Source organism: Pleurodeles waltl, chromosome 8 (assembly GCF_031143425.1).
Source record: "Pleurodeles waltl isolate 20211129_DDA chromosome 8, aPleWal1.hap1.20221129, whole genome shotgun sequence".
NCBI classification, from domain to species: Eukaryota; Metazoa; Chordata; class Amphibia; order Caudata; family Salamandridae; genus Pleurodeles; species Pleurodeles waltl.
Window position 1 is genome coordinate 1,188,292,002 of NC_090447.1, and position 26,297 is coordinate 1,188,318,298.

Sequence of the window (26,297 nt, forward strand, 5' to 3'; positions counted from 1 at the left end):
AGCTCCAGTACAGAATAGTGTCAGTGTGTCCACTGCTCCAGAGATGCAGATCCAGTTGCAACCACCACCAGTTCAGAGGCTCTACCCTGATGTCCCAATACTAGAGACGACTACGAACTTGATGGTGCCACCTGATCAGACATAAATGAGATCAAAGTTAGTGCAGATTGAGCCAACTCCAATTTGACTTCCCCAGCCGCAACAACAGGTGTTTCCGAGTTACACTTCGGTCACAGGACCGCAGTTACCTACGGCACAGATAATGAATCAGCATATGGGAGCAAATGTTCCACGGGCTGTGAGAAATAAGCCAGCCCCAGGCGCCATATCCTTACCCATTACCGTTGGTCCACCAGTACCATTGTACGCGCAGGACAAGCCTAGTGTGTGTGATCAAGGGGTAATGACCCAGGACATGACAAGAGGAGGGTTCGTAGGGAGCTCTCAAGGGATGACTCCAGTGGAACAGATGGTAGAGAGGTCGAGGTCACTGTTAGACTTCAGTCCTATAGGGGTTCCTCCAGATGCCATGAGACACTCAGGTTTGGGATTACTGACTCCGCAGATTCCAAGTGCCAATGCGTCACAAACACCAATGATACAGGCTGGAAATATCTCGTTGCAAGGTTTAACTGCGCAACAATTGAACGAATGGTTAGACAAGCTGAATACACCACAGACTACACCTGCGAAAGCAGAGAGGTCGGAAAGGGAAGAGTACCTGAATTATGTGAGGTTGGGCATGGAAGCAGCTGAGTTAATTGAAGGGAGCATGGGAGTAAACAGACTAGAGTCTTATACTGAGGCAGAATTGAGATATTTGTGCCCAAAAATTATTAAAGAAGTGAGCAAAGTGCATCAGAGGTTGGAAAACCTAGCAGATAAATATGGCATAGACTTGGACAAAGCTAAACATCTGAAGAGAAGTTACAGGTTAGACTTCGAGCCGAAGGATTTTGATCACATGAGGTCTACTGGGATGAAGGCACACCTCAAAGAGATACTGCAGAGCGCTCAAGTTTGGGGAGCATTATAAAAGTGGGAAGGCAGATGGGCAAAGAAAAGAGATAAAAGAAAGAGTGATTGCTCGGAGCAGCAGCAGGTGCGAAGCCAGCACCGGATACCGGTACAATAAAAATGCTACCCATGAGAGAAACAGCTGGAGGGGTTCTTGTCCATGTAACATGGTCTAGAGGTGACATTTTGGGGCATATTTATACTTTTTGATGCACAACTGCGCCAACGCAGTTGTGCGTCAAATATTTTACCGCTGGCTAACCCCATTCCATGAGGGCGCCTTATTTAAGGAATGACGTTAGCTGGCGCTGCGGACTGGTCTGAGTAAAAAAAAATGACTCACACCAGGCAGCGCCGGCGTAGGGGAAAATAGGGCTTGAGCGTCAAAAAATGGTGCAAGTCAGGTCTGAGGCAAAAATCATGCCTCAAACCGGACTTGCGCCATTTTTTTAGTCGCACAATCCCCATTGACATGACTCCTGTCTTAGCAAAGACAGGATTCATGCCCCCTTGCCCAATGGCCATGCCCAGGGGACATCAGTCCCCTGGGCATGGTCATTGGGCATAGTGGCATGTAGGAGGGGGCAAATTAGGCCCCCCTATGCCACTTTAAAAAAACTTTAAAAAATACTTACCTGAACTTACATTTACTTACCTGGGATGGGTCCTCCCATCCATGGGTGTCCTCCAGGGGTGGGCGAAGGTGGCAAGGGGTGTCCCTGGGGGCAGGGGAGGGCACCTCCTTCCGAGCCCACAGATCCCTTAACGCCTGTCCTGACCCAGGCTTTAAAAAACGGCGCACAACAGGCTGTGTGCCGTTTTTTAAGTCCCACCCCCTCCTGTGCGTCAAAATGACGCTGAGGTATAAATAAGGCGCATAGGCCTTAAAGTCGTTTTTGGGCGGGAACGCCTACCTTGCATATCATTAACGCAAGGCAGTTTCCTGCTCCAAAAAAATGATGCACACGGTGGAATTTTGACGTCCGCGGGGTCGGGCGTCAGTGTTTAAAGATGGGGCAAGATTTGCGCCAAATGCGCGTCAAAATTTTTGACGCACATTCGGCGCAAACAGAGTATAAGTATGCCCCTTTGTCTTTCACAAATGACTTCCCCAGGCTGAGGGAGAAGCCAATAGAGTCGTATCAACAGACAGACTGGTTTGTGAAGCTTGCAAAGTGTCTCTGGGAAGACCTGAATACCCTGTCTGAGATCATTGTTCCTGCTTATTTGTGGCTCAAGTGCAAGAGAAGTGTTGACTGGCCAACCGCAGAACCGGCAAGGGATAGGGTTACCGGAGCACCCTTTCCGGAGGTAATGAAGTATTACTGTAAGGTAATTGAGTTTTTGAAGCAGAAGGTGTCGCCGCAGAATATTGATTGCCAAAAGATTGATCGAACGGCACAGGAAGCTAAAGAGTCAATGCATGCCTACTATGAGAGGTTGTTGAAAGTGTTCAAGCATTATAGCGGTACAGAGGTCATAGAGGCAAAGGACATGAATCACCTTGTGAATAGTGTGTTAAGAGGGTGCTTTGGACTGCTTGATAGGAAAGAATTGGTATCAAACAAGTCCTGATTCTCTATCGAGTTCTGCTTGTGAAAGCACGTTTTCCATGCATTATTCCACACCCTGAAGCAGCCTACTGGGAAGTATTAATAAACTATTTATAACATAAACATAACATAGAAGTGAAGACAGCTTTACAAGAGTGATTTACGCTTTATTTATTGTTGATGGTAAATCTGTGATATACAAATTGAAGAGAAATGGGGCCTGATCACAGTCCTTCTCTATCTCCAAACTATTTTGATTGTGTGACTGGGCATACACTCACCCAAGTCTGTAAGTAAAGGGTGGAGATCATTAATAATTAACAATAGGGCATACATGAAACAGTTGCAAAATTATTTTTTCTTACATGACTTCTATTAAGTTTCCCAAATTCTCTGCAGACTTCACTACAGAACATAAGCGCAAGATAAGAAGCCTTTCAAGGCTACATTTTTATGCATAGTTGACACCTCTTTCTGGAAACCAATTTTAAATATAGATAAGATCCCTCTTTCTCCCAACCAAATCATTAAATATCCAAGCAGCAACTAGACAAAAATCTAGCTCAAGGAGTGGAAAAGATAAATCATAACGAAATTGACAGAGGTGGTCTATAAGGATGGGCCTATCTTTTGTTAAGTTGCCAGTACTATATGTCCATCACTTAGTGGCAAGGCGATGCACATCACAAAGGCTGTAAGCAGGGGAAGGTTTCAATACCCATGATCCAGATTTATGTGACTTAAATTTGCTTCAAGTTCAAGTACAGGTATGGTAATTGCCACTTCTTTTGCTTCCTTTATTGCTTCCTTTATTTATGGAATTGCAATCAACAGATTGCTATTATATTCATAAGGAGACATTTTCTTTTCTTTGTTGCTTGATCAAAGAGTGATTTCTGTTGTTTGCTGGTCCTTGGAGGAAATTGCTACACAAATAGCGTGTTTGTTTTCAGATAGATCATGAAATACCATGTTTCAGGGCACTTTTGAAAGCGACCCAAAGATCAAATTAATAAAAACTGCTTAAAAGTAAAGCAGCTTCATAAAAAGCATACACACTCAAATACTTAAATAAAAAGATATTTCTTGGAACCATACTAGCATGATTGGTCAATCCAACTAAGAGAGGATCCCAAATCTTAGAAACAGACACACCATGTGCGAAACAATCCACAAACAGGATCAGATAAACCAGTCCTTTGTGGATTACTACACCTCGCTCTACTCTAGCAATCGGGGACTGAAGAGGGACAGTATATGGCACTTCCTAGAGGGCATACCCCTTTGCTGCCTCCCACTGGAAGATGCAGAGGATCTAGAGCGGAAATATCAGTAGGGGAAATTAAGGCAGATGTTAGGAGACTTGCCCAGGGTAAAGTTCCAGGCACAGATGGCCAACTAGTAGAATTGAACACAACCTATATTATATCCTCAATTGGCCACCCTACAAGCGACATGCAAGGTATACCTCCTCCCGAGGTCAATGTAGAAAGCATTAATAATTACACTACTTAAACCTGGAAGACCTGCTACAGATGTGACAGCATACAGACCACTATTGATGTTAAATTTGTCCAGAAGACTCCAGTTTAGTTACTAATAGATCTTCTCTTTTAATTTGTTTAACTTTCATTAATGCTTTCTCTATACTGCTTTCCGAATATCCTCTTTCTTTAAATTTATTTATAATAATCTTTGATTCAGTCTCAAATTGCACGCTACCAGTAGTCACCCTAGGAACTTAATTCAGAGCATCCCATATGGTGAGTTACTGAGGGCTAGGAGAAACTGTAGTCTTGACACCACATTTGAGATTGAATCAAAGATTATGATAAATAGATTTAAAGAAAGAGGATATTCGGAAAGCAGTATAGAGAAAGCATTAACGAAAGTTGAACAAATTAAAAGAGAAGATCTATTAGTAACTAAACGGAAGACAAACACTCAAGATAGAAATCAAGTAGGATTTATCACAACATATCATGACAAAACATGGGAGATAAAAAAGATGTTTAACAAGTATTGGCCTGCATTAAAAACTGATTAAAATTTAGCAAAAATCATTAATGATTACCCAACATTCACATTTAGGAGATGTAAATCCCTAAAGGATACATTGAGCCAATGCTTGATACCAGTATTGGAGAAAAATGTGATACAAGGTTTCTATATCGGAGGAAAATGTAAGGCATGCAGATACAGTCGTAATTGCAAAGAAATCAGATTCAATGGTAATCTAAAACCATTTAAAATCAGAAAACATGTATAATGTCATTCGGATTATTGTGTTTATGCCTTGTGATAAATTATACATAGGGAGCACTATACATATGGCAAAAAAGAGAGTACTTGAACATATGAGAGCCATAAAAAACATAGATAAGTCTTATCCGGTAGCTAGACACTTCAAAGAATACCATGGCAGTAATGCTAATGATTTAAAATTTGTGGTACTGGATAGAATAGTGCTAAATATACGAGGTGGAAACAGAACCTTAAAGTTAAGGAAATTAGAATCCCGTTTAATTATTGAATGTAATACAAGAGAACCTGATGGATTGAATAAAGATGAAGAATTATCCATACATTTGATGAATTAGATGTTGAATGAATAATAATAACAGCTATGAGGCGATTTTAGATAATAGTGTTATGAATACATTTGGAAAAGTAATGCCATAAATATAGAAAATCAGTAATAGGTTTATAGCTGTTTCAGGTGGCTGTGTCGCATAGGCTCTCATTATCCTAATCAGACTACTGGATTTTCGGGCGGCAAGATCGTTCACAGTGTGGGGGACTAAGTCTGACCCACGGCGAAGGACCCTTGTCACCCCAAATCCGGGTTGAGCTCCAGCTAACTAGCAGTGCCTTATCTCTCCCAAAAGGAAGAGACAATTGGGCAGTCGAGCGCATGACATCTTAATGCTTCCCAGGGAAGTCGTGGTCACTCAGGTCCCAACCAGTTCTCTCATACACAGTGTGGTCTCATATATAAATGACAAAAGGCAGTTTGCGTTTTAAAGATTGGTTTAATAAAACGACTGCATTTTAGATAACAAGGCGTGAGCCGCAATAACCTGAACCATACAACACAGTAGGATTGAAATAGTAACGAGGAGAGTGAAACATAAGAATAATGCTATCATAGTGCAACTAGATTACGTTCTCTCTCTAAGTTATATTTTGAGCACAGCATGTTAAGCTCTAAGCCTGCCTTTCAGGTTCCCTTGGGAGGACATCGACCCTCATACCTGAGCAAAGGCCTGTGATCGGGATCAGCATCTGCAACAGGGCAGTCAGCGTCTAGTTGTGGGTTCCTGGTCGGAATCTCCCTCTTACGTGTACCAGGACTAGGAAGTATTTTTATAACTAACACGCCGGTGTTCTAAGAAACGTCCCTACGTAAGAATGTGTACTTTCTACTAACCCTAAAGATTAAACTTCTACCACGTCTATCGGCAATGTAAAAGACTGTATCCTTGACTGAAGCACAGAGCGAGCAAGACTGTATTGTTTGAGAACTTCAGTGCTGAAGTAAGCTAAACAGTGTGATAGAAGAAAATAAAACAAGACCGTGAAACTGGTGATTGTAAAATAACAGTGCGAGGCTAAATAAAATGCATCTAGGGCAAAGTGCACAGAGGCCTAATACTTTAAGCAAACGCGCAGAAAGCTACATAAAAATGGCTACACTACACCCTCCCCTTGTCGGTAGAAAGTGGTTTAAGCCGAAGCTAAAAATGCCCTAAGCTAAAAGATAATTAAAACCCTATAGAATTTCAACAAGTCAAGAGGACACAAAGCACATTAATCCTCAATTTAAAAATAAGCATGCGGCTAAGAGCCAAATTCATGTAACAGTGTTAATTGAGGCCAGATCCAATTTAAGCAGTGGTCATAGAAAGCAGGATGTTCTCCATTTCGGCAGATGACAAAACCGGAAAATCCACGCCAAAGACTATCAAGGAGCAGGTGTGTTCCAAAGCCCCAGTGTTAACCAAGGCGGCATCCCATAAAGAGCCAGTGAACAAGTTAATATCAACTTCCTCCAGGAAGAGTATCTCGTAATCAGCCTCACGAAGCAAACGCAGCCGCAGTGCGCATGTCTGGTAATGAGCCCTTATCGGGAACATCAACAGCTCAGCATCAACCACTGGGGGTGTTGCTGTGAGAGACAGACATCCAGTGCATATTCCAAATCGCACCAACGGCACCGAAACATGGGCTGCACACAATCCAAAACCGGTCTGAATGACAGAGACCAGTCACACCCCAAATGTTCCAGGAGTGTTGCTCCAAAGTGCTGCATCATGCGTTCACGACACAGCTGCGCTGATGGGAGCGCCCACATTCGTCCTTGTTGCGGCGGGACAGCCATTGCGGAAAAACAACAGCAACAGCAAAATGCCGGCTAATAAAGCCAAAGTTATCGGAAATCCCCAAAAAATGTATCAGAAAATTGAATGAATAGCCGAAGGTATTAAACTGAATATGGAAGAGAAGGTGTGAACGAAACCAACACCAACGGCTTTGAAAAAATGTGCTAATCCAGCCGTGCTGGACGCATTAAATATATGTCCCGCAAGTTCACCAAAGTGGCTCGGAAAGTTGTTATTTAACAGGGACTGTATTTCTGCTGATGACCTTGCCACCTGAAGTGCGTAGGTCTCGCGTGCAGATGTAAGGGCCACATGCTTCTGAAACAATAAAGCCTTTAGTCTACTTAACTTGTCGAAATTCACCTTGGAAGTAGCAATGTGAGGCCAGATATCTGCTACCTCCCTTAATTTAGTGGGGGGAAACAACACATTCCAGCAGCAAGTAACGACCTTAGTGACCGAAACAACATAAACTATTCCGGCCCGCATGCCACAACAGTCTTCACTATTGAGGAGGACGTAGCTGCCGTTTGAAAGCACCTGGAACGTGCGTTTAATCAAGGGGACCGGAACTCCATTCAGATAGCAAGCCAAGTTTGCAACCGAGGCATTACATGCCCCATGCAAGGGCAGCTGCTTACAAATCATCGAATGGCTGACTGAAGTCTCGCATTCACTACAGCTAAGAAAGACCTCTTTCATGCCATTGAGACATTTGTACAAGAAGGGAAGCTCCCACACCTCATGGATATAACTATCCCCCAACCTCTCATATCTTCCTACCGGAACATGTTTCAAACAAGAAGTGAATTGTAACGTAGAAATAGGCAGATTAATAGCCCCGTGTATCAACCACTCTGCAGATGGGATTTCGGCCATGGTAAAAGGCAATCTTTCTAATTTTTCAATGTTGAGTATGACATACCTCGCCTCCTTCTTAGCCATTAGTTATTGTTGTCGTGTTAAATTTAGGAAAAAAATATCTCCCTGGCACTGATGTGCTGCCACGGAACGCGACCCGCCTTCAATGTCTGAAGTGTCCAACCCAACTGCATAATGGACTGGGTCTGACTTTGTCCATGAAATAAAGAAGACATATCAGATCGTATAATGTCTATAGCAGAAGAAACAATGTTGTTAATCGTACATATTCGGTCGGACAAGGTGTGAATTCCATTATCCACAACAGCTAATGCCTTTTTCAAATTTTCCTGATCTATCTGACTTAACCGGGCTGCAGCCTCATGCTGGGAAAGTTTCCATATTTCATTGTATACTTCGTACAAGAAACTCTTCCTACGTGGTGTCTTCGGGCCTGACAAAAAATCTTGTAAGTCAGTGTTATTAGACAGGAGAGTGAGATGTGTCTTGACTGCATCTAGCGAGGATGATTTTAACCATTGTTGGCACAATTTTCCCACACTATAAGTAGTAATTATTTCAGCATGTTCTGGTGATATATAGCAAGGGTCTGCCCGACTCGTCCGGAAACCCCCCTAGGAGGTGACAAAACGTTGATGACACTCGTTGGTGTCTATAGGCCACAATAACCACCTGCCCGGACGTGTCAATGAAGTGTTAAATGTACCATTCTGGACCCAGTCTGTAAGCTCACTAAAAGTGGCATTTATGTATTTCTGCCAATTATTAATTTTTGCAGGGACAGGTATACTAGGCATGTTCAATTCTCTAATCGTTGCTAAGCCCAAACAGTTAGTCTGTTGTACTGTTTCATTTAAAAAAATCATTTGGACGGGAATGAGACATGCTCTAAACAATGTTTCTCTACCCTTTGTCTGCCAATGTTTTGTTCCCCAAACACTTTTCAAATCAACATTCTTTGACCAATATTCATAACCTTCAATCAACAGTCGGGAAACAAAAGAATCTGAGTATATGAATTTTGTATTAGTCAACAACATTTGCTTATCTTTAGACGGAGTTAACCTAAAATAATATGACTTAGCATCCATTTGATGATGCCCAGAGAAATACGTAAAATTGTCAGAATAAGTTTTGGAACTCCCTTGCGGGGGAGTTGGGCAATGCTCCCATTGCGTATAGTCAAATATCGTTTGTGGACTACTTACTTTGTGTATAAAATGGTGCCCATAATAATTATAGCAAAACATATCACCATAATTGTCTTTAAACTGGTAAACATCTTCATTTTCATAGACAGTATAATATTGTAATTCAGTCATCATGGAATCCACTGTCTTTACATCCCAATCATCAGATACAATGCCTGGTATTACTATATCATTCATAGATAACTTTAGGACATACGGTATTTGAATTATCTCAGTGGGACCGTATATATCAAACATTACTTTATCCCACACAATCCCATCCGGAATTGGCACTGCAGAAATGTTCACAAAGGACAAGTCTCTTCGAACCTTATGTGATGAGAAATGTGGCTTCAACACCTCCTCCACCTGTTCAACCGCTGATCTCTCAGGAAGAAAATGACCATGTATTAACAGAAAAAAGGTAATGACAAACCCTATGTAGAGAAAAAATGCTGACATAGTCAATAAGAGCCACAGATAGTTCCAAGGAAAAACAAAATACGTATCTTTAAGCCAACACATCAGCTTACGTGGACCTGACAGGTCAGTAGTCGAAGAGGCAAATGAGTCCGATAGACCATCGTTGTTGTTGGCAAAGTACCCAGAGGCAGTTCGTGCAAAAGGTGTTGCCGTATTCAATGTAGGAGTTGGTGTTTCTCGCGGTGGTACACTGTAGATAGCACCATCCGTCACGTCAGTAGTCATGGTGACTCGATCAAATGTTTCTAAGTTATTTGTTGTCAGTGGAACTAATGCAAGATCATCATCCACCCTCCCCAAGCTCAGAGAGGCAACAGTGTTGGTATAGATAACTTGAAGCGGAACATCTTCCCCAGTAGTGAGAGGGATTCGGGAACTACTGGACGTTCCTCTTGGTCTGCTGTGCAGAATCGGCCACATGTTGTATCTTGACATTGTCAACAGAAACAAAGCGATTTTCTTTGGCACCTGGCATCGGTGGTAAAATAACAGTTCTCGTTCCGTGTATCCCCTACACAGGGACTGGTGGTCGATGAGAAGGGCCAAATTCTTTTTTCACTGCAACCTTTTCACGCACAAGATCCCCAACTCTGGGAATCCAACCAGTAGGTGTTACTGGCACATCCTTAATTCCTGTGGAGGCAGCACTTTTAGAAGAGTTATCTTCACAGAACTGTTGTAATTCCTGCAAAACAGTGACACGATCATTTATGTCAAAAGGCGTTTCCGCCACCTCCACACCAGGACCATCAAGATACGGAACCAACATTCGTGTTCCGAACAGGCACTCATATGAAGTACGACCCCCCCCCAGGGACCTTCTAGGCAAGTTATTTAGTGCTCTCTGAACTCCATACAGGTGGGTTAGCCAACTACAACCCGTACCTAAGACTCTGGCAGTTAAGGATTGCTTTAAATCGTGGTTTAATCGCTCCACAACAGAATTTCCCTCTGGATGAAATGGAGACGAGTACTGGAGCTGGATCCCCAACGAAGCCATGGTGTCCCTGAATGCCCTTGAGGCAAAAGCAGGGCCCTGGTCCGAATGGAATTCCGCAACTGCATATGTACCGACAAAGACACGCAAATCTTTAATAACAGTTCAAGCGTCAGACGAGCGCGGTGGCCACACCCACACAAATCTGGAGCAAGAATCAACAGCGACTAGTATATATTCGTATGCACTATCCGGTGTTAGTGGACCGCAATGATCCAAGTACACACATTGTAATGGTCTGTTGGATATTAAGAGGGGTGTCTGCGGCGGGCGCTTAGCTGTTGAAACTTTAATTTGTTGACAGATGTCACAACAAAGGACATACTGCTTAGTCTCTTTATAGAGACCAGACCACCAGTAACGGACCTGTAATAGCGAAATTGTAGCGGCCACGCCAGCATGTGCAGATGCCACTCCCTCATGCGCTGCATTAATCAATTGTGGTCTTACAACTTTATTGGGGATTTCGCGTATGCCTACACTAGGTATGTTAACCTCAGCGTTAAGCATACTTCCCATGAAGTATTGATATTTATTAGGAAATCCTTTGGGATAGGGCGTGCCATCAACCGTAGCCTTTATGGCAGCCAGAATCTCTGTGTCTGGTTTGGAACTCGAACGAGTCACTGCAGCCACAGTGGCAATTGCCACTGCCGACTTTGCAGCTTCATCAGCCAAAGTATTCCCAGCAACGTGTATTCCAACGTGCTAGTGTCCAAGAGTATGTACAACATGGACTTTGGGTAGCGTCTCCTTCAGGTCTGCTACCTTCCCCCACAGTAGTCTGTGTTTTATGGTGTTGCCTTTTGAATCTCTGAACCCATTCAAGCGCCAGTAATGTAGGTATTCATTAAAAGACTGGACACAATAATACAAATCACAAACAATCAGTGTGAACTGTGTCGGATCTGTATGTTCTAATGCCATCAATAGAGCTTTCAGCTCAGCCAATTGTGCCGTACAATCCCCTAAGGTTTGTGTATAAGTATGTTGGGGGCAGAATTTCTCCCCCTCCATATGGCCGCTCACTACCGCACATGCAGCAGAATATTGGTGTTTTGTTCCTACTGCCGGTTGCGCCGAGCCATCGGTGTACATGACTACTTGATATTGATCAATAGGCAACGTGTCAGAGGGAATAGGATATTCAACTTCATATTGCAGAAATTCTTGAGTTTGTAATTTTGGGTCAAAAATGTAATCTACATCAGTGGCTGTTAAAGACGTAGCCCATTGTATCCATCGCGGGTGCAGTGCTTTTGCGTTATGAACACTAGCTTTTGTAACAGCCTCCAGGGCCGGAATAGGGGAAACGACAATAATGCGTTTACCCTGGGCAAGAGGTCGTTCTTTAATAACAGCCATCTGTACAGCAGTGAGAATTTTCTCAGTGGGTGCAAATCGTTGTTCAGCTGCCGAATACAAGTGGGACTTGTATCCTATCGGGACTGTCTCACCTTCATTAAATGTGACATACGTAAACCCAATGGCCCCAGCTATCACCCTGATGTCCAAATGCGTCTTATTGTCCCGTGTATGTAAATGTTTTGCAGCTAGGAGATCTGCTTGTAACTCCCGAAGAGTATGTGTATGTTCAATTGTCCAGAATTTGCTTGAAAAATCAGGACGGATTAATTTGTATAAAGGTTTTTTACGTGTAGCATAATCAGGAATGTATGTTCTGCCAAAATTTAGAAAGCCCAACAATGATTGGAGTTTCTTAATCGTATTAGGTGGTTGCAATTGTGCACACTTTTCTAAAAATTGTGGCGCTAGGCTCTTACCTTCATTCAACAGCTCATATCCCAGGAATATGACGCTGAAGAAGGCAATTTTAGATTTTTTGAAGTTAAATTTGTGGCCAATTTTGGCAAACCCTACAACAATGCGGGCTACCAGTCTTAAATGTTGTAGTAACTCATCATCCGTAAGATATATATCATCTACATATGACAATGCTTCAGGGTCCAACTCGTGTAAAATTGCAGTCACACGAGCCGCAAACAGTCCCGGGCTATTCTTATACCCCTGAGGCAAAGGACAGAATTTTTCTGGGAGCCTAACGTGCTAAAGCTTGTTAAATCCCTACTTTCGGGTGCAATATTCTGGCAGAAGAATCCATTCGAGATGTCTAAAGTCGTTTTATATTTTTTCCGCACAATGTTATTCATCAGTACGGCGCTATGTGAATTTTGTATAGCGTATGTACGTGTATGTCCGTTCAAATGTCTGTAGTCTAAGACTATTCTATATGAATGGTCCGGTTTAGCTACAGGGAATAAGGGATTATTAATCGGTGAGACACAGGGTTCAATTACCCCTGGTATTCCAGTTGTGTAAGTATTTCTCTCACAGGTGCCCTTGCTTCATGTTTTATGGGATACTGCGGTTGTGGCTGAGGTTCACCTTTAATCGGAATTACATGATATGGAGAATCCCTATCCCACCCTACGTGATTTCTATATAAGGCAGGTGCTTGTGCTAGAGCCCATTTGATGCAATAGGACTCTGAGAGTTCCCCTGGAACAAGGGGTGAGAACGAAGGTTTAATAACCTCCTCCCCAAATGGGCAGGTGAGGACAAAATCATGTGGCCAATCCTGTTCAGCCAGCAAAATATCATATATCTTTACTACACGATCCCAAAAGATTGCATGTATAGTGCGTTCAATGTCTCCTTCCAATTGTAAAGTCACTGTATACACCCTATCGGGTTCAGAGACATGCATATCTGCTGTTTCAACTTGTATGAAGTCATCAGTTGCTTTCACCTCCAGATGCTCTAGAAGATTCCGGCGAACTATTGTGACCTCTGCCGCGCTGTCTAGCAGTGCTAGTGCCCATGTCTTGTTCTTCAAGAGAACTCTCTTCCTGAGTGGCATGTCTAACTGAGACTGCCGCCACCTTTTTCTTATTAAACTGTAGTTTTTGTTGTATCGGTTTCTCTTCCTTCTTGACAGAAACCTCCGAAGAGCGTTGTGATTCCTGTCTTGGTTTCACGTACTCTGTTCTCCGCTCTGACCGCCCACCTCTCTCATTTCTCTTTTCCGATGAGTCCTGAAAGGAACGAGATTGGCGTGTATCAGTGTATTGATATCTATCAGGCGTTTTCAAATTATCCCTATTTCTGAGATTATACCTATTCTGCGGGGTCTCCGTACGCGGAGATTCTCCCCTTTCTTTTTTAGGTGTCTGTTATTTTTTCTCCCAGTGCTTCTTATTACCCTCAGGTTGCTGTATAGCATTTTCTTTACTAATTTTTCCTTAAAACTGAGGTTTTTGCGGTCTAGCCCCTAGGCTATCTCGACCGATACTGGAATATGTTTCCGCTATTATTTTTGGCAGTTCCTGCTCCTGATCTAGTTGCGGGACGTCCCGAAGACGCATACGCACCGCAAGTGCCACTGCCTCCCCTTTAAGATTACTTAGTATTATTGAAGAAACTGTGGCAAAGTTGCTGATCAGTTGCATTCCTAAATCTAAGGCCGGGGCAGCCCCGTATTCATCCTGAATTTGTTTAAGCACTTCCGGTAGGTTGGCCAAGGTCGGTGACCGTGTGCCGTTGTATAGAGCGCGATAAACACCGTGCCCCATGTATTACAATGTTCCACTGTGTGAACCATGCCAAATGGTAAACGCATAGTTAATATTCTATGTTTGTCCTGAGGTCCCGTATGGGGAAATACCGCCTCCAGCGTATTGATTTTCTGTGCCAGCCAAAAAGGAGTCTCCTCCCGTTTTGCTGGAACTTTACCCATGATAGAGTGTACAGTCACCGGGTTTATGCCTGGTGTTACTGCATGTGGTTGTGCTGGAGCAGCACGCGCTGGGTTTGTATTTAGTGTCTGCATCACAAATTGTACTAAACGTCTATATGTAGTCGTTAAGTCTGTATATAAACGACGAACTTCAGCCACCGGCATATTTGCAACCGCAGGATGTGGTGTATATGTGGCCAATAAAGGCCAGGTTGGACCATCATTACTCAGTGGACCTAACCTTACTGGCAATATTGTATGGGGTAGGGCGCTATCAAGCCAATTATTATGTTCTTGATAAGATAGAGGTATCTCTAGGTATGCGTACGCCCTGTACTGGCCAGGCGCGTTCAAAACCGTATATGTGTGAAATGTATTTGTATTCCCATCAACTGCTGGAAATGTGACCCAGGAGTAAAAAAGTTCTGTTCTATAGGCTGCGTGGGCGGCTACCACAAACGTGACTGGACCACCCTGGATCGTAAGACCATGTGCAAGCAAATGTGCTGTGAGCGGTTGTCTCATATTAAGAGCTATTTGTATTACCTGGGGTTAGCCATTAGAAAAACAGCGAGAGTTCAGAGAAGGCACACCAAGACTGAGGCTTTAATTTTAAGGTTCAAGCTTGAACAACCATCCGCTATAATTAGGGTTACCTATACCGCGTTGGTGGAAGTCCTCAGTGCCACGGACGTCTCCGTTAAAGGAACTGAAGGATCATTATAGTATATGAGACCGAGAGAGACTGGTGGACCCGAAAATTAGAGCAGACCAATCGTTGGCGGCGCCATGTCGCGTAGGCTCTCATTATCCTAATGAGACTACTGGATTTTCGGGCGGCAAGATCGTTCACAGTGTGGGGGACTAATTCTGACTCACGGCGAAGGACCCTTGTCACCCCAAATCCGGGTTGAGCTCCGGCTAACTAGCAGTGCCTTATCTCTCCCAAAAGGAAGAGACAATTGGGCAGTCGAGCGCATGACATCTTAGTGCTTCCCAGGGAAGTCGTGGTCACTCAGGTCCCAACCAGTTCTCTCATACAGAGTGTGGTCTCATATATAAATGACAAAAGGCAGTTTGAGTTTTAAAGATTGGTTTAATAAAACGACTGCATTTTAGATAACAAGGCGTGAGCCGCAATAACCTGAACCATACAACACAGTAGGATTGAAATAGTAACAAGGAGAGTGAAACATAAGAATAATGCTATCATAGTGCAACTAGATTACGTTCTCTCTCTAAGTTATATTTTGAGCACAGCATGTTAAGCTCTAAGCCTGCCTTTCAGGTTCCCCCGGGATGACATCGACCCTCATACCTGAGCAAAGGCCTGTGATCGGGATCAGCATCTGCAACAGGGCAGTCAGCATCTAGTTGTGGGTTCCTGGTCCAAATCTCCCTCTTACGTGTACCAGGACTAGGAAGTGTTTTTATAACTTACACGCTGGTGTTCTAAGAAACGTCCCTACGTAAGAATGTGTACTTTCTACGAACCCTAAAGACTAAACTTCTACCACGTCTATCGGCAATGTACCAGACTGTATCCTTGACTGAAGCACAGAGCGAGCAAGAATGTATTGTTTGAGAACTTCAGTGCTGAAGTAAGCTAAACAGTGTGATAGAGGAAAATAAAACAAGACCGTGAAACTGGTTATTGTAAAATAACAGTGCGAGGCTCAATCAAATGCATCTAGGGCAAAGTGCACATAGGCCTAATACTTTAAGCAAACGCGCAGAAAGCTACATTAAAAATGGCTACACTACAGCTGTGTATAATGTGTTATGAACAATGGTGCTTATGTGCCTTTTAATTTTAATTCTATATTGTTTTTTTATTTTTTCTTAATTTTTCTCTATCTCTACAGAAGGGAAGATTCTTATGACCAGGAAATGCAAGAGAGCTATTATATCTGATTTGAGATCGATTGGTGAAGTATAATCATTGTTTTTGTGGTTAGTTTATTTTGATTAATAATTTGAGTAAAATTTGAGTAAGAAATTGTATTTATAAACTGGTACTGAAGAAGGTGTATTTGTTGAAACATAAGGGTATCATATGATTTAGTAACCAGCGATTCGAATTTGAGATGGGGAAGAAGGTGTTAAGAGGAAATTGTTAAAAAAGTAACTGTTAAAAGAGCAACTGTTAAAAAAGTAACTGTTAAAAAAGCAATTGTTAAAAAAGTAACTGTTTAAAAAGTAATTATTTAATATAATGTATATGACTTAATATTTACAAAAAGCAAGTTCTAAGATGGTCGCCGAATTAGAAGGAATGTTATGAGTCCGTTTTTTATGTTGTTAGCACTTGTTGCAGGAATATATGGAAAGAGAAGTATGGACTGCGATCACTCGTGAGCAAGGGAGCTGTGACTCCCGAAACGCGCAGAGTATTTTTGTTTGTGTGCCATAATAAAGTGATTTTGAATGAAGAAGACACCATGGCCCTCATTCTGACCTTGGCGGTCTTTTCGCAAGACCGCCGAGTTACCGCCGCGGTGAAGACCGGCGACCGCGGCGGTATGCCGCTGTGCGCATTCTGACCGCTGGGAGCGTTCCGCCGGAAAACCGCCAGCAGCCACACTGGCGGACGGCGGGAAAGTGGAGACTGGTCAACCTCCACCGCCACGCCAGCAGAACACCGCCCACAGAATTACGACCCACATTTCTGTGTGGCGGTCTTCTGTTGGCGGTCTTCTGTTGGCGGTCACCTCCCCATGGCTCCCGTCGCCTCCCGGAGGACCAACGCACAAGGTAAGTTGACCGTCCGTGAGGGGAGGGGGTGGGGGGGTGTTGTGTGATGTGGGCGTGCATGGGGGTGTGCGTTTGAGTGTGTAGAGGGGGTGTGTGAGTGCGTGTATGCGGGCGGGGGGTGCTGCTGTGTCTATGGGTAATGTGTGCTGTTCGGCAGGTGCACATGTCTGCATGTATGTGTGCGGGTATGTGTCCCCGTTGTGTATGTGTGTGTAGGGGGTGTGTATATGTGCATGTTGGGGGTGTGTGCATGTCGGGGTGCATGTATGTGCATGTCGGGGTGGGGGTGGGGAGGGGGTTCGTACCACCTCTGGGGGGTGGCAGGGGGGTGGAGGGTGTGGGGGGAGGACTCGGGTGGGTAGTGGGGGGTGGGGGAGACCCCTATCAGTGCCAGGGAAGGAATTCCCTGGCCCCGATAGTGCCTACCGCCATGGTTCGCACGGCGGTTCCCGCCCGCAAGAAACCGCGGCGGTAGGCAGGGTCATAATACCCTTGGCGGTCTTGGGACGACCGCCGGGCCGGAGTGCGCAAACTCCAGCCCGGCGGTCATGACCGCCGTGGCGGTCGGAGTGGAGAAGTGGCGGTCGGTCGCGGCGGGGACCGCCGCGGTCAGAATGCCATTTTTAATACCGCCGGTCTGTTCGCGGTTCGACCGCCGTCTCTCCGCCGACCGCCAGGGTCAGAATGAGGGCCCATGTGGCAAAGGCATCTTTCTGCATAAAGGAAGCTGTTTGTTGGAAATTTAGGGGTTCGCCACCCCGTCTCTGCCGCCTGTCGAAAGGACGCTAACTGCATGCGGACCTATTTCTGGTTTTAAGTACAGTATATAACCGCACAAGATAGAAATTCATCAGTTACAGTTAGAGTTATCGCAAGTGCACAGTTTTTTCGAAAAAATGTTACGAAAATATTACATTGATATCATCAATGATGTTATCAAAGATGTCATGAGTGCTGTAATTTGTGCGGTAAGCAGCAGTGCATGGCAAGGGTGTGAGTTTAGTTACCTTAGGGCACGAGTTATAATTATTTGAGAATGTGAAAAGCTATGCGTGGTGAATTATATGAGAGCGTATGAGAAAAAGAATTTGGAGTTTAGAGAACACAGTGAAGATCAGTTGCTATTGTGTTATGTTAGACGTTATAAAGCAGCATCTACTGCTAAGGTTGCCAGATGAACCATCAGTTATGAGTGAAGCAGGTGTGGAGCTTTCCAGGTGTGATGCCCATTGTTCCAGAGGTGAATTGGCTAGTAAGGTTTTCTGGGCAGGTGGTTCTGTGCCTGAGATTTTGAAAGCATCAGACTGGTCAAATGCAAATACTTTTGCAAAGTTCTACTTTAGACCTGTGGAGCATGTAAGTTGTATGGCGCTAGATGGCTTTAAACATGCATAATGGCAGCCTCTGGTCTTGTAATGAAATAGCGACTTTCCTATTAACATGCAAAGAGAATCTTGATTTTATTAAAGAGAGCGGAGGCTAACATTATCCCACCATCCTCAACCTGTAAGGAGAAGATGTAGGATGAAAGTAAAAAAGTAATAAGAGAAAAAATGACAATGTATAAATGTTAAGGAATATAATGATTAAAATCTTTGGTTATCGGAATCTATCAGAATGTTAGTCACCCACTTTACCTCTTTGCCATCTAACTATAATGCGAAACAAGACACCACAGGAGTTCAGGAAAGGAGATGGATGGATGGGATCATTGTTCGGCTGGGATTGAATTGTTCACCTGTTTGTAGACTATGCTTCCAAAATGTAACCATTGCTAAGTACTGCTGTACTTTTGTGGTGGTGGACAAATGGTTTTAGGGACATCCTTCCAATGGTTAAATATTCTTTCCCATTGTTCATTGTCCATCCTACCCTTTGGAGAGGTCGCGTGATATGCTTGCTGCCCAACTATGTGCAAGAATGGTGCACATTTACAAAGACAATAAAATATGTTTACAAAAAAGTCATAAAAAGATCTGTCTATTTATACCTAGTTTTTGGGTCTGGTTTGACAACGCAGCTGTCGCCAGGTCTCATATGCTCAACCTAAAAAAAGTGCGTTAAGGAGTACTACAGAAAAGGGTTTGGTTCTGCCCACATCCTAATGGGTTGAAGTACATGTTTTGAATAGGGCAGATGTTGTGAGCTTCCCCAGAAAAATTGCTTCCCCTCCGCACAGCTGTGATTATTTTGTTTATTTATCCAGCTGCATGAGCCAGCAGCAAAATGGCAGCCTAGTAAAGGCTCAATAACATGGCACTAAAACGCGGTTAAAGTGTCTTGGATATATGGGATAAAGTATGCTCTGCTATACATTATAAGGATTTTGTAAGACACAGAGGAATTTCCATGACCATAGAGAGGAACTTCTTTATACAGTTATCGCACTCCCATGTAACTTACAATATTCTTATCATGTATGGCAGGAGTACTTTATTGCTTAGTATATATGGTAACGCCATCCGCTTTCCCACACACCACTTAAATCCTTGTTGTTAGCTCTTTAATGAGAAAGGGAGAGAATGTTTGAAAATATGAAGAATTAAGTTAGAATCTCAGGAGAAGATTTAAACACTTCAAAAAAATGGTTATATATTTATTGCAAAAAGATATTAGAATTAGTTTAATAAAAGTTAGTTGTTTTTAAAAAAGGTGCAGTACCTCAGAATGTGGAGAAACATGCAGAAAGATTCTAATGTTTCTATAACTACCTTAGAAGTGCAAAAAATGAACATGTTGCCATAAATTTTCCCCTTCTGTTTGTCATGATACAGCTAATAAAACAGAGCAGAAAAAAATTAAGGTTTTGGTTTCGTTCTTCAAACAGCTACTTTAAGTATGCTTCGTGATCTGACCTGTATTTCCTTGGCTCCTTGCTCTGGCAGAAGGCATTCTGATGTCAGAACTTCACTGCAATCAATTATTACAGTTGAGCTCTGACATAATTTCATTGTAACTAGTGACTCCATGTGTCACATGTCGCCGATTATAAAGAAAGTAAGACTTTCCATACTGGGATTGCAGAATCCCATTATTATAAATAGATAAATTACAACGTTTTATCTGTGGCAGCAGCAGAGATGCCCCCCTTTCCATCATTAACTTTAAATTTCAGGGTGTTGTGCGTTCAAGAAATGTATGAGATGCCGAGATCTTCACTGATCCTAATGCATTTTTAGGTGTGCCTTTACAATGCAGCTGTCTCTGGACCAAACGTGATAAAATAAAATAAAACTTTCAGGGTTCTACTGAGAGAGGGGATTATGCTCCACCTAAATATTGGGACACCTGAGTAAAGGATTTGATTGGGCTGAAGTTGTGCGCTTTCGCAAAAAAGAGTGCTTGGATTGTACTTTTTGAAACGTAGCAAAGCTTATTATACTCATTACAGCAAGACTGAGTTGGCTATGATCGCAAGCCAATGACCATGGCTATAGGCCTCATCTGCTTAATTATTATTTTTAAACTAGATGGGGTTTATTTCCTTTTTAGGCCTGACCTTTGAGGCAGCCTAGTGCTATCTTGCGAGATTATTATTTCCAAAACAAATCATACATACATACATACATGCATATGTAGCCTTTGGTCAGCAAGCTTCATCCACTGATGTGTTAAATGGTCATTCACATTTAGCTTGCGACCTCCATGGAATAGAGCATGGGACAGTTGGTCAGCACATTGTCTCCCTTTTCTTTAAGTGATGGTACAAAGCTTGTGCACAATGTTCACATGCACTGACAAATAGTTCCTTCGAGCTTCAGTTACACATATGATTAAAAGTTTGTTTCATTTTATTTTTGTATAATAACTTTAAATACTAGCTATTTGTTTAGTCTATTATTTGGGTTAAATATGAGTAGAATGCACAAATGAAAGGCTTCTTATTTAAATAAATATCACTAGCAAAGTAACGACATAAGCAAATGATATTTAAATTGTACATGTTTTATTGTAAGCATTTGGCAGCCATGTGAGATCGCTGCATGTTTTCTTTTTTCTGTTTATTTATGTTGTACAAGCTTGCAATTAAAAATAAAACAAAACTTTCACACCAGCCTTTAAAGCCAGTCCTATTGGCATTGGCAATGCTTGTTTAAAATTGGAATTGATTCAGAATGTGTAACAATTCATTGAAAAGCTGCAGGAAGACTGCACCATTGTTTAGGGACAAGAACTGAAAGGAAGAATCTGCATTCATTCGCCTGCGGCACACAAGAATCTGTAACAGGCACTGCAATGTTTTAAAGACATGTGCCTGACCAAGAGTTTTGGAGAACTGAGGTAAGGTGCCATTTACACAGCAGTGTATGGTGCAGAATGCCTTAAACTTTGCACTCAGTGCCACATACTAGAGATGAAGAGATTTCAATATTATAGATACACTGCCGTCCATCTGAGCACCATGATGTTGACGGGCATCTGTGTAGTCAAAGAACCTCGTGCTGCTCAGTGAGACAATGATAGCCTAAGTGATAGTGAATTGCTGTTGTCCTTTCAAAACGTAAAAGCAGAGGTGTATGATTAAAATGTTTCCCCTTTGTGTCAAGGCGGGAAGGATGCATATCAAGATTCTTTAATGCCGTAAATGCGGTAAGTGTAGTGTGCTGACCAGAACAAAGAAGGATAGTCTCCCATCTCTTGGGGTCAAGGTGAGAGGCCCCAGAGGTCGACAGAACTGTCCACCACCATAACTTCCATTTTGTAGGTGTTCAACCTTAGGCACTGGCCACCTTTTTACACCTACATCACCCAAACACTCGGTTGGAATTGTGAAGCCATTGCACCCAGATAATCCACACGTTTTAGCAAATTGTGAGTTGCATCGGTGCACTGGAGGAGATCCATATGTTAAAGAGAGAGGATGATGGATTAGACCCGTGAGGGACCAGAGGCAGTGCTCTCTGGTCCACAAGTAACTCCTGTTTGTATTTTACAGGTTCCTTGGCCAGTCTCTTAAACAAAACTTTCTCTCATCATACAACAGCGAGATCTTGATTAGTAACACGTCTTCAGTCTGATGCATGTTAGAATCCCAGGATTTACTTCATATGAAAATAACAAATAAATCCTTTAAAACTTGCACACTGTCCCTAGTATAATATAAAGTTTACAAAGGCTGTGACCCAGTACCTTAAACAGTGAAGAGCAGCGGCTCCCAGGTACAACTCAACTGATAAAATCTAATACTTGTTAAAGTCATAGGTATATTCGCCACCTTGTGATATACAGGGGTCATTATGACCCCGACGGTCGGCGTTAATATGGAGGAAAGTACTGCTATCAGGCTGGCGGTACTTTCCTCCATATTATGACATTGGTTTTTTGGCTAGCCAAACCGCCAATGTACCACACCGACCTCCACAGCGGTAACGACCGCCGGGCTGGAGACTTAAATCTCCAGCCCGGCGGCCGTCACTTGCCCGCCTGCGGGATTATGACCCCGTCTACCGCCATGGTTTTCGTGGCATCCTTACCGCCACGAAAACCATGGCGGTAGGCACTATCAGTGACAGGGAATCCGTCCCTGTCACTGATAGGGGTCTTCCTTGCCCCCTCCCAGGTTTCCCCCCACCCTCCCTCTTCCTCTCCAGACCACCCTTCAAACACGCCCCTCCCTTCACACATGCACACCCGCACACCCGTATACACACACCCATTCCAACATTTATCCACGCATGCATACATCCATTCACACACACATCCACACACACTTACATACATACATGCAGAAACGCATTCAGACAACTCAACATGCATGCACGCACCCCCCCAAACATGCACACACATACAACACGCAACACACACATGCATACACACATGCACATACATACACACACACCCCCCCACACACACAACACCCTCCACCCCTCTCCCCTGTAGGAGCACCCACTTACCTGGATCCAGGGTGTCCTCTGGCAGGAGACAGGATGAGGCGCTGCTGCCAGTAGCAGTGTCCACCAGCAGAACACTGCCAGGCCATATTATTCTCATAATACACAGCCAGATTTCCGTCATCCTTCTGGAGGAAATCCGGCTGTGGTCATGATACGGCAGATGGCTGGTAGCCGCTGCGACGGTCTTTTGGTGGCCGTCGCCGCGGCAGTAGGAGGTACAGTTTTGATAGAAAAACATGAGTTTCAGATACTCAGTAAGTGTGGCTATTTCAACCAATCTTATGCTCAAAGAAAAAAAGAATGAAACATTTGAAATCTGTTGTGTGTAGCCTGTGAACCCATGGTGTACTGCAATAACAAATGTTACTATACTGTACCTGGTAAGACAATCCAAGGTAACTATGAAGTGCATCAAGATTCTCAATAAACTCCAAGAGATTTCCACCCAAAGTGCGCAGCATTCTGTCATAGCCAGACATCTTACAGAAACTGAAGAAATATTCTCCAAAAAGTTTAAGTACAGCCTCCTGTGGTACATCTAAATGGAAACATATATGTAAAGAAATTGAAGAGTTTCTTCAAAAAAGCAGCCTTAGTTTCAGCAAAGTTGCTTTAAATGGGACTAATATAACATTTTCAGCCTAAACCATGTTCGAAAACATTTGAGAGTTTGCATTTTTTACGTTTCATCATGGTACTGCCGCAGTAAGGTCAGATTTAATAAATTCTTTAGCCAAGACAAAATTGAGAGTTCTACCTTTAATTAAAGATAATGTTCATGGGAAAATCATGTGACCTCTTCTCATGTAAAGGCGACTGCAACAGCATTATTCTGTGTGTGATTGGCATTTTTGAAGAAAACTCCTAGAGAGGAAAGTGCATTTACTCTTTTAGGGCCAAATTTACGAACTTTTGGACCAGAAGGGCAGTAAGTCATCTTGCTGTGCTGCCCTGCAATAAATGGAAAGAGTAGGAATTCACTGTATCTATGTGATATAGCACGTTACTGTTCCTTCAAACTGCGCTGATGCCGTTTTGGCTGCCTAGCGCTAACACAGGCACCGTTGCACTATGGTGCAAGGTTGTCTACATTGTTGGTAGAATTGTGTTTGCGCAGGAAGGAGCACCTTCCTGCACAAAAATAATCCTGGAGAGGCTTTTTCCTCTTTCCATGTGTGCTGCAGAATATTAAGATATTTCCCCTTGTTTTCCCTCCCCTTGGGAGCTGTAAGGTTTTGGTACATCCCCAGGTTCACAGGATCTTGTGAATCTAGGGATGTGTCAAAATCCATGGGTGTTGTACGGGAAAACACACCTCAACACCCATGAAATGCCTCCCTGACACAGAGTTAGGTAACGCAGCGATGTGCTAAAATTGATGCAACGGCGGCTCAAGCTTCTCATAAATATGCCTCCTAGTGTCCTAGAGATAAAGCCATGATTTGGATCTAACTTAAGAGCAGACATGAGCGATGACAGATCCGCCATGCTTACTATGGCATGGAGGAACTACAAACACATTTGTCCCCCTCTTTCCTGAAGTGGCTGACATGATGAATGTCTGCCATGAGGGAGGGAAGCACTGGATTTGACAAACATCTATTGATCGTTAAAGGGATTACTAAGGCACCTAAAACCAATAAGGAAGGAACAATTGACTACCTGTCAAATAATTGTCTATTCTCACTTGGGGGAATAATAGGCCACAGCCTGGAGTGAGGCCCATGATCTGATTTTTTTTAGGCAGCTAAACATTCTTGAATTGTGTCCAGAAAGAGATTTTGTCTTCATAAGGGGCAACTATAAACCCTGCCAGTGTTTTTAAAGAAGTGACAGGAACTCCAAAATATGGTATTTATAGGTAGACTTTTTATTCTTCCTCACTGAAAAAGGAGTTTAAGTGATGTCTTGGAGATTGAATAAGGTAATGAAGCTAAAAAGTTATCAAAGCTATCTGGCTCATTGTCGTGGTATCTCAAGATGACAAATTCATTGTTTATTCGCAACACATGGTGTGATGCAGTTCTAATTGAGAACTAATTCGGAACCTCAGGTACTGAGTATGTATATGAAATTAAAATTTGGTCTGCTCCCAATAGATATGAATTGCTGTGAAAAAGAGGTGGGTGTCAAGGACTCCGTGATTCAGGGCTTGGTTCATGTCTCGTTTTCTACACTGGGCTAGAATCATCGAGAAACAAATATATTGCCTCATTATAAGGCCTCATAGGTCGCCTGGGCGACCTATGAAGAGGCTCTATTTATGATGACAACTCCACCCTCAGGTAATGTGTGTTAGAGGTTAAAGAGTGTATTTCTGTCGTTTGGGTGCCGTGGACGTAATGGTTACATCCTCGGCTTCAGCGCTGCTCTGCTGAGGATGCAACCATTCCTGCACCCACACACACCCCCGTGCAGGGATGGCAGGGGAAGCGCTTATAGAAAGAAATTTGTGGCTCCTGTCAGATTCCATAACTTTCCATCACCGAAATGTGAGGAAAAAGTATTTTTTTTACAAATTTTGAGGTTTGGAAAGGATTCTGGGAAACAGAACCTGGTGAAAGCCCCACAAGTTACCCCATCCTTGGTTCCCCTTGGTGTCTACTTTTAAAAAATGCACAGGTTTGGTAGGTTTTCCTGGATGCCGTCTGAGCTAGAGGCAAAAATCCATATCTAGACACTTTCCAAAAAACAATGTAAACATTTGATGTGTCCCTGTTGCATTTTGGGGTGTTTCCTGTCACAGGCACTAGGTCTACCAATACAAGTGAGGTACCATTTTTACTGTGGACTTGGGGGAATGCTGAGTGGAAGGAAGTTTGTGACTCCTCTCAGATTCCAGAACTTTGAAGCACTGAAATGTGAGGGAAAAGTGTTTTTTCCAGAAATGTTTGAGGTTTGCAAAGGATTCTAGTGAGAGCCCCACAAGTCACCCCATTCTGAATTCCCCTAGGTATTTAGTTTTCAAAAATGTATAGGTTTACTGGGTTTCCCTAGGTGCTGGCTGAGCTAGAGGCCAAAATCCACATCTAGGCACTTTGCAAAAAACAGGTCAGTTTTCTTTGGGAAAATGTGATGTGTCCACTTTGTGTTTTGGTGCATTTCCTATTGCGGGCACTAGGCCTACCCACACAAGTGAGATGCCATTTTTATCGGAAGACTTGGGGGAATGCTGGGTGGAAGGAAGTTTGTGGCTCACCTTAGATTTCAGAACTTTCCATCATCGAAATGTGAGGAAAATGTTTTTTTTTTGCCAAGGTTTGAGGTTTGCAAAGGATTCTGGGTAACAGAACCTGGTGAAAGCCCCACAAGTCAACCCAGCCTGGATTCCCCTAGATATCTAATTTTCAAAAACACACAGGTTTGCTAGGTTTCCCTAGGTGCCGGG

At 43.2% G+C, this 26,297-nt stretch overlaps 1 protein-coding gene across 1 annotated transcript in view; it reads right to left on the reverse strand.

The window, feature by feature from the left end:
• LOC138249586 (guanylate cyclase soluble subunit beta-2-like) overlaps window positions 1-26,297 on the reverse strand; it is a 278,483-nt gene that overhangs the window by 213,949 nt on the left and 38,237 nt on the right. Inside the window, exon 4 of the mRNA XM_069203529.1 lies at window positions 23,287-23,447. Within this exon, the coding sequence (XP_069059630.1) occupies window positions 23,287-23,447 (161 nt within the window). The remainder of the gene's footprint in view (window positions 1-23,286; window positions 23,448-26,297) is intronic.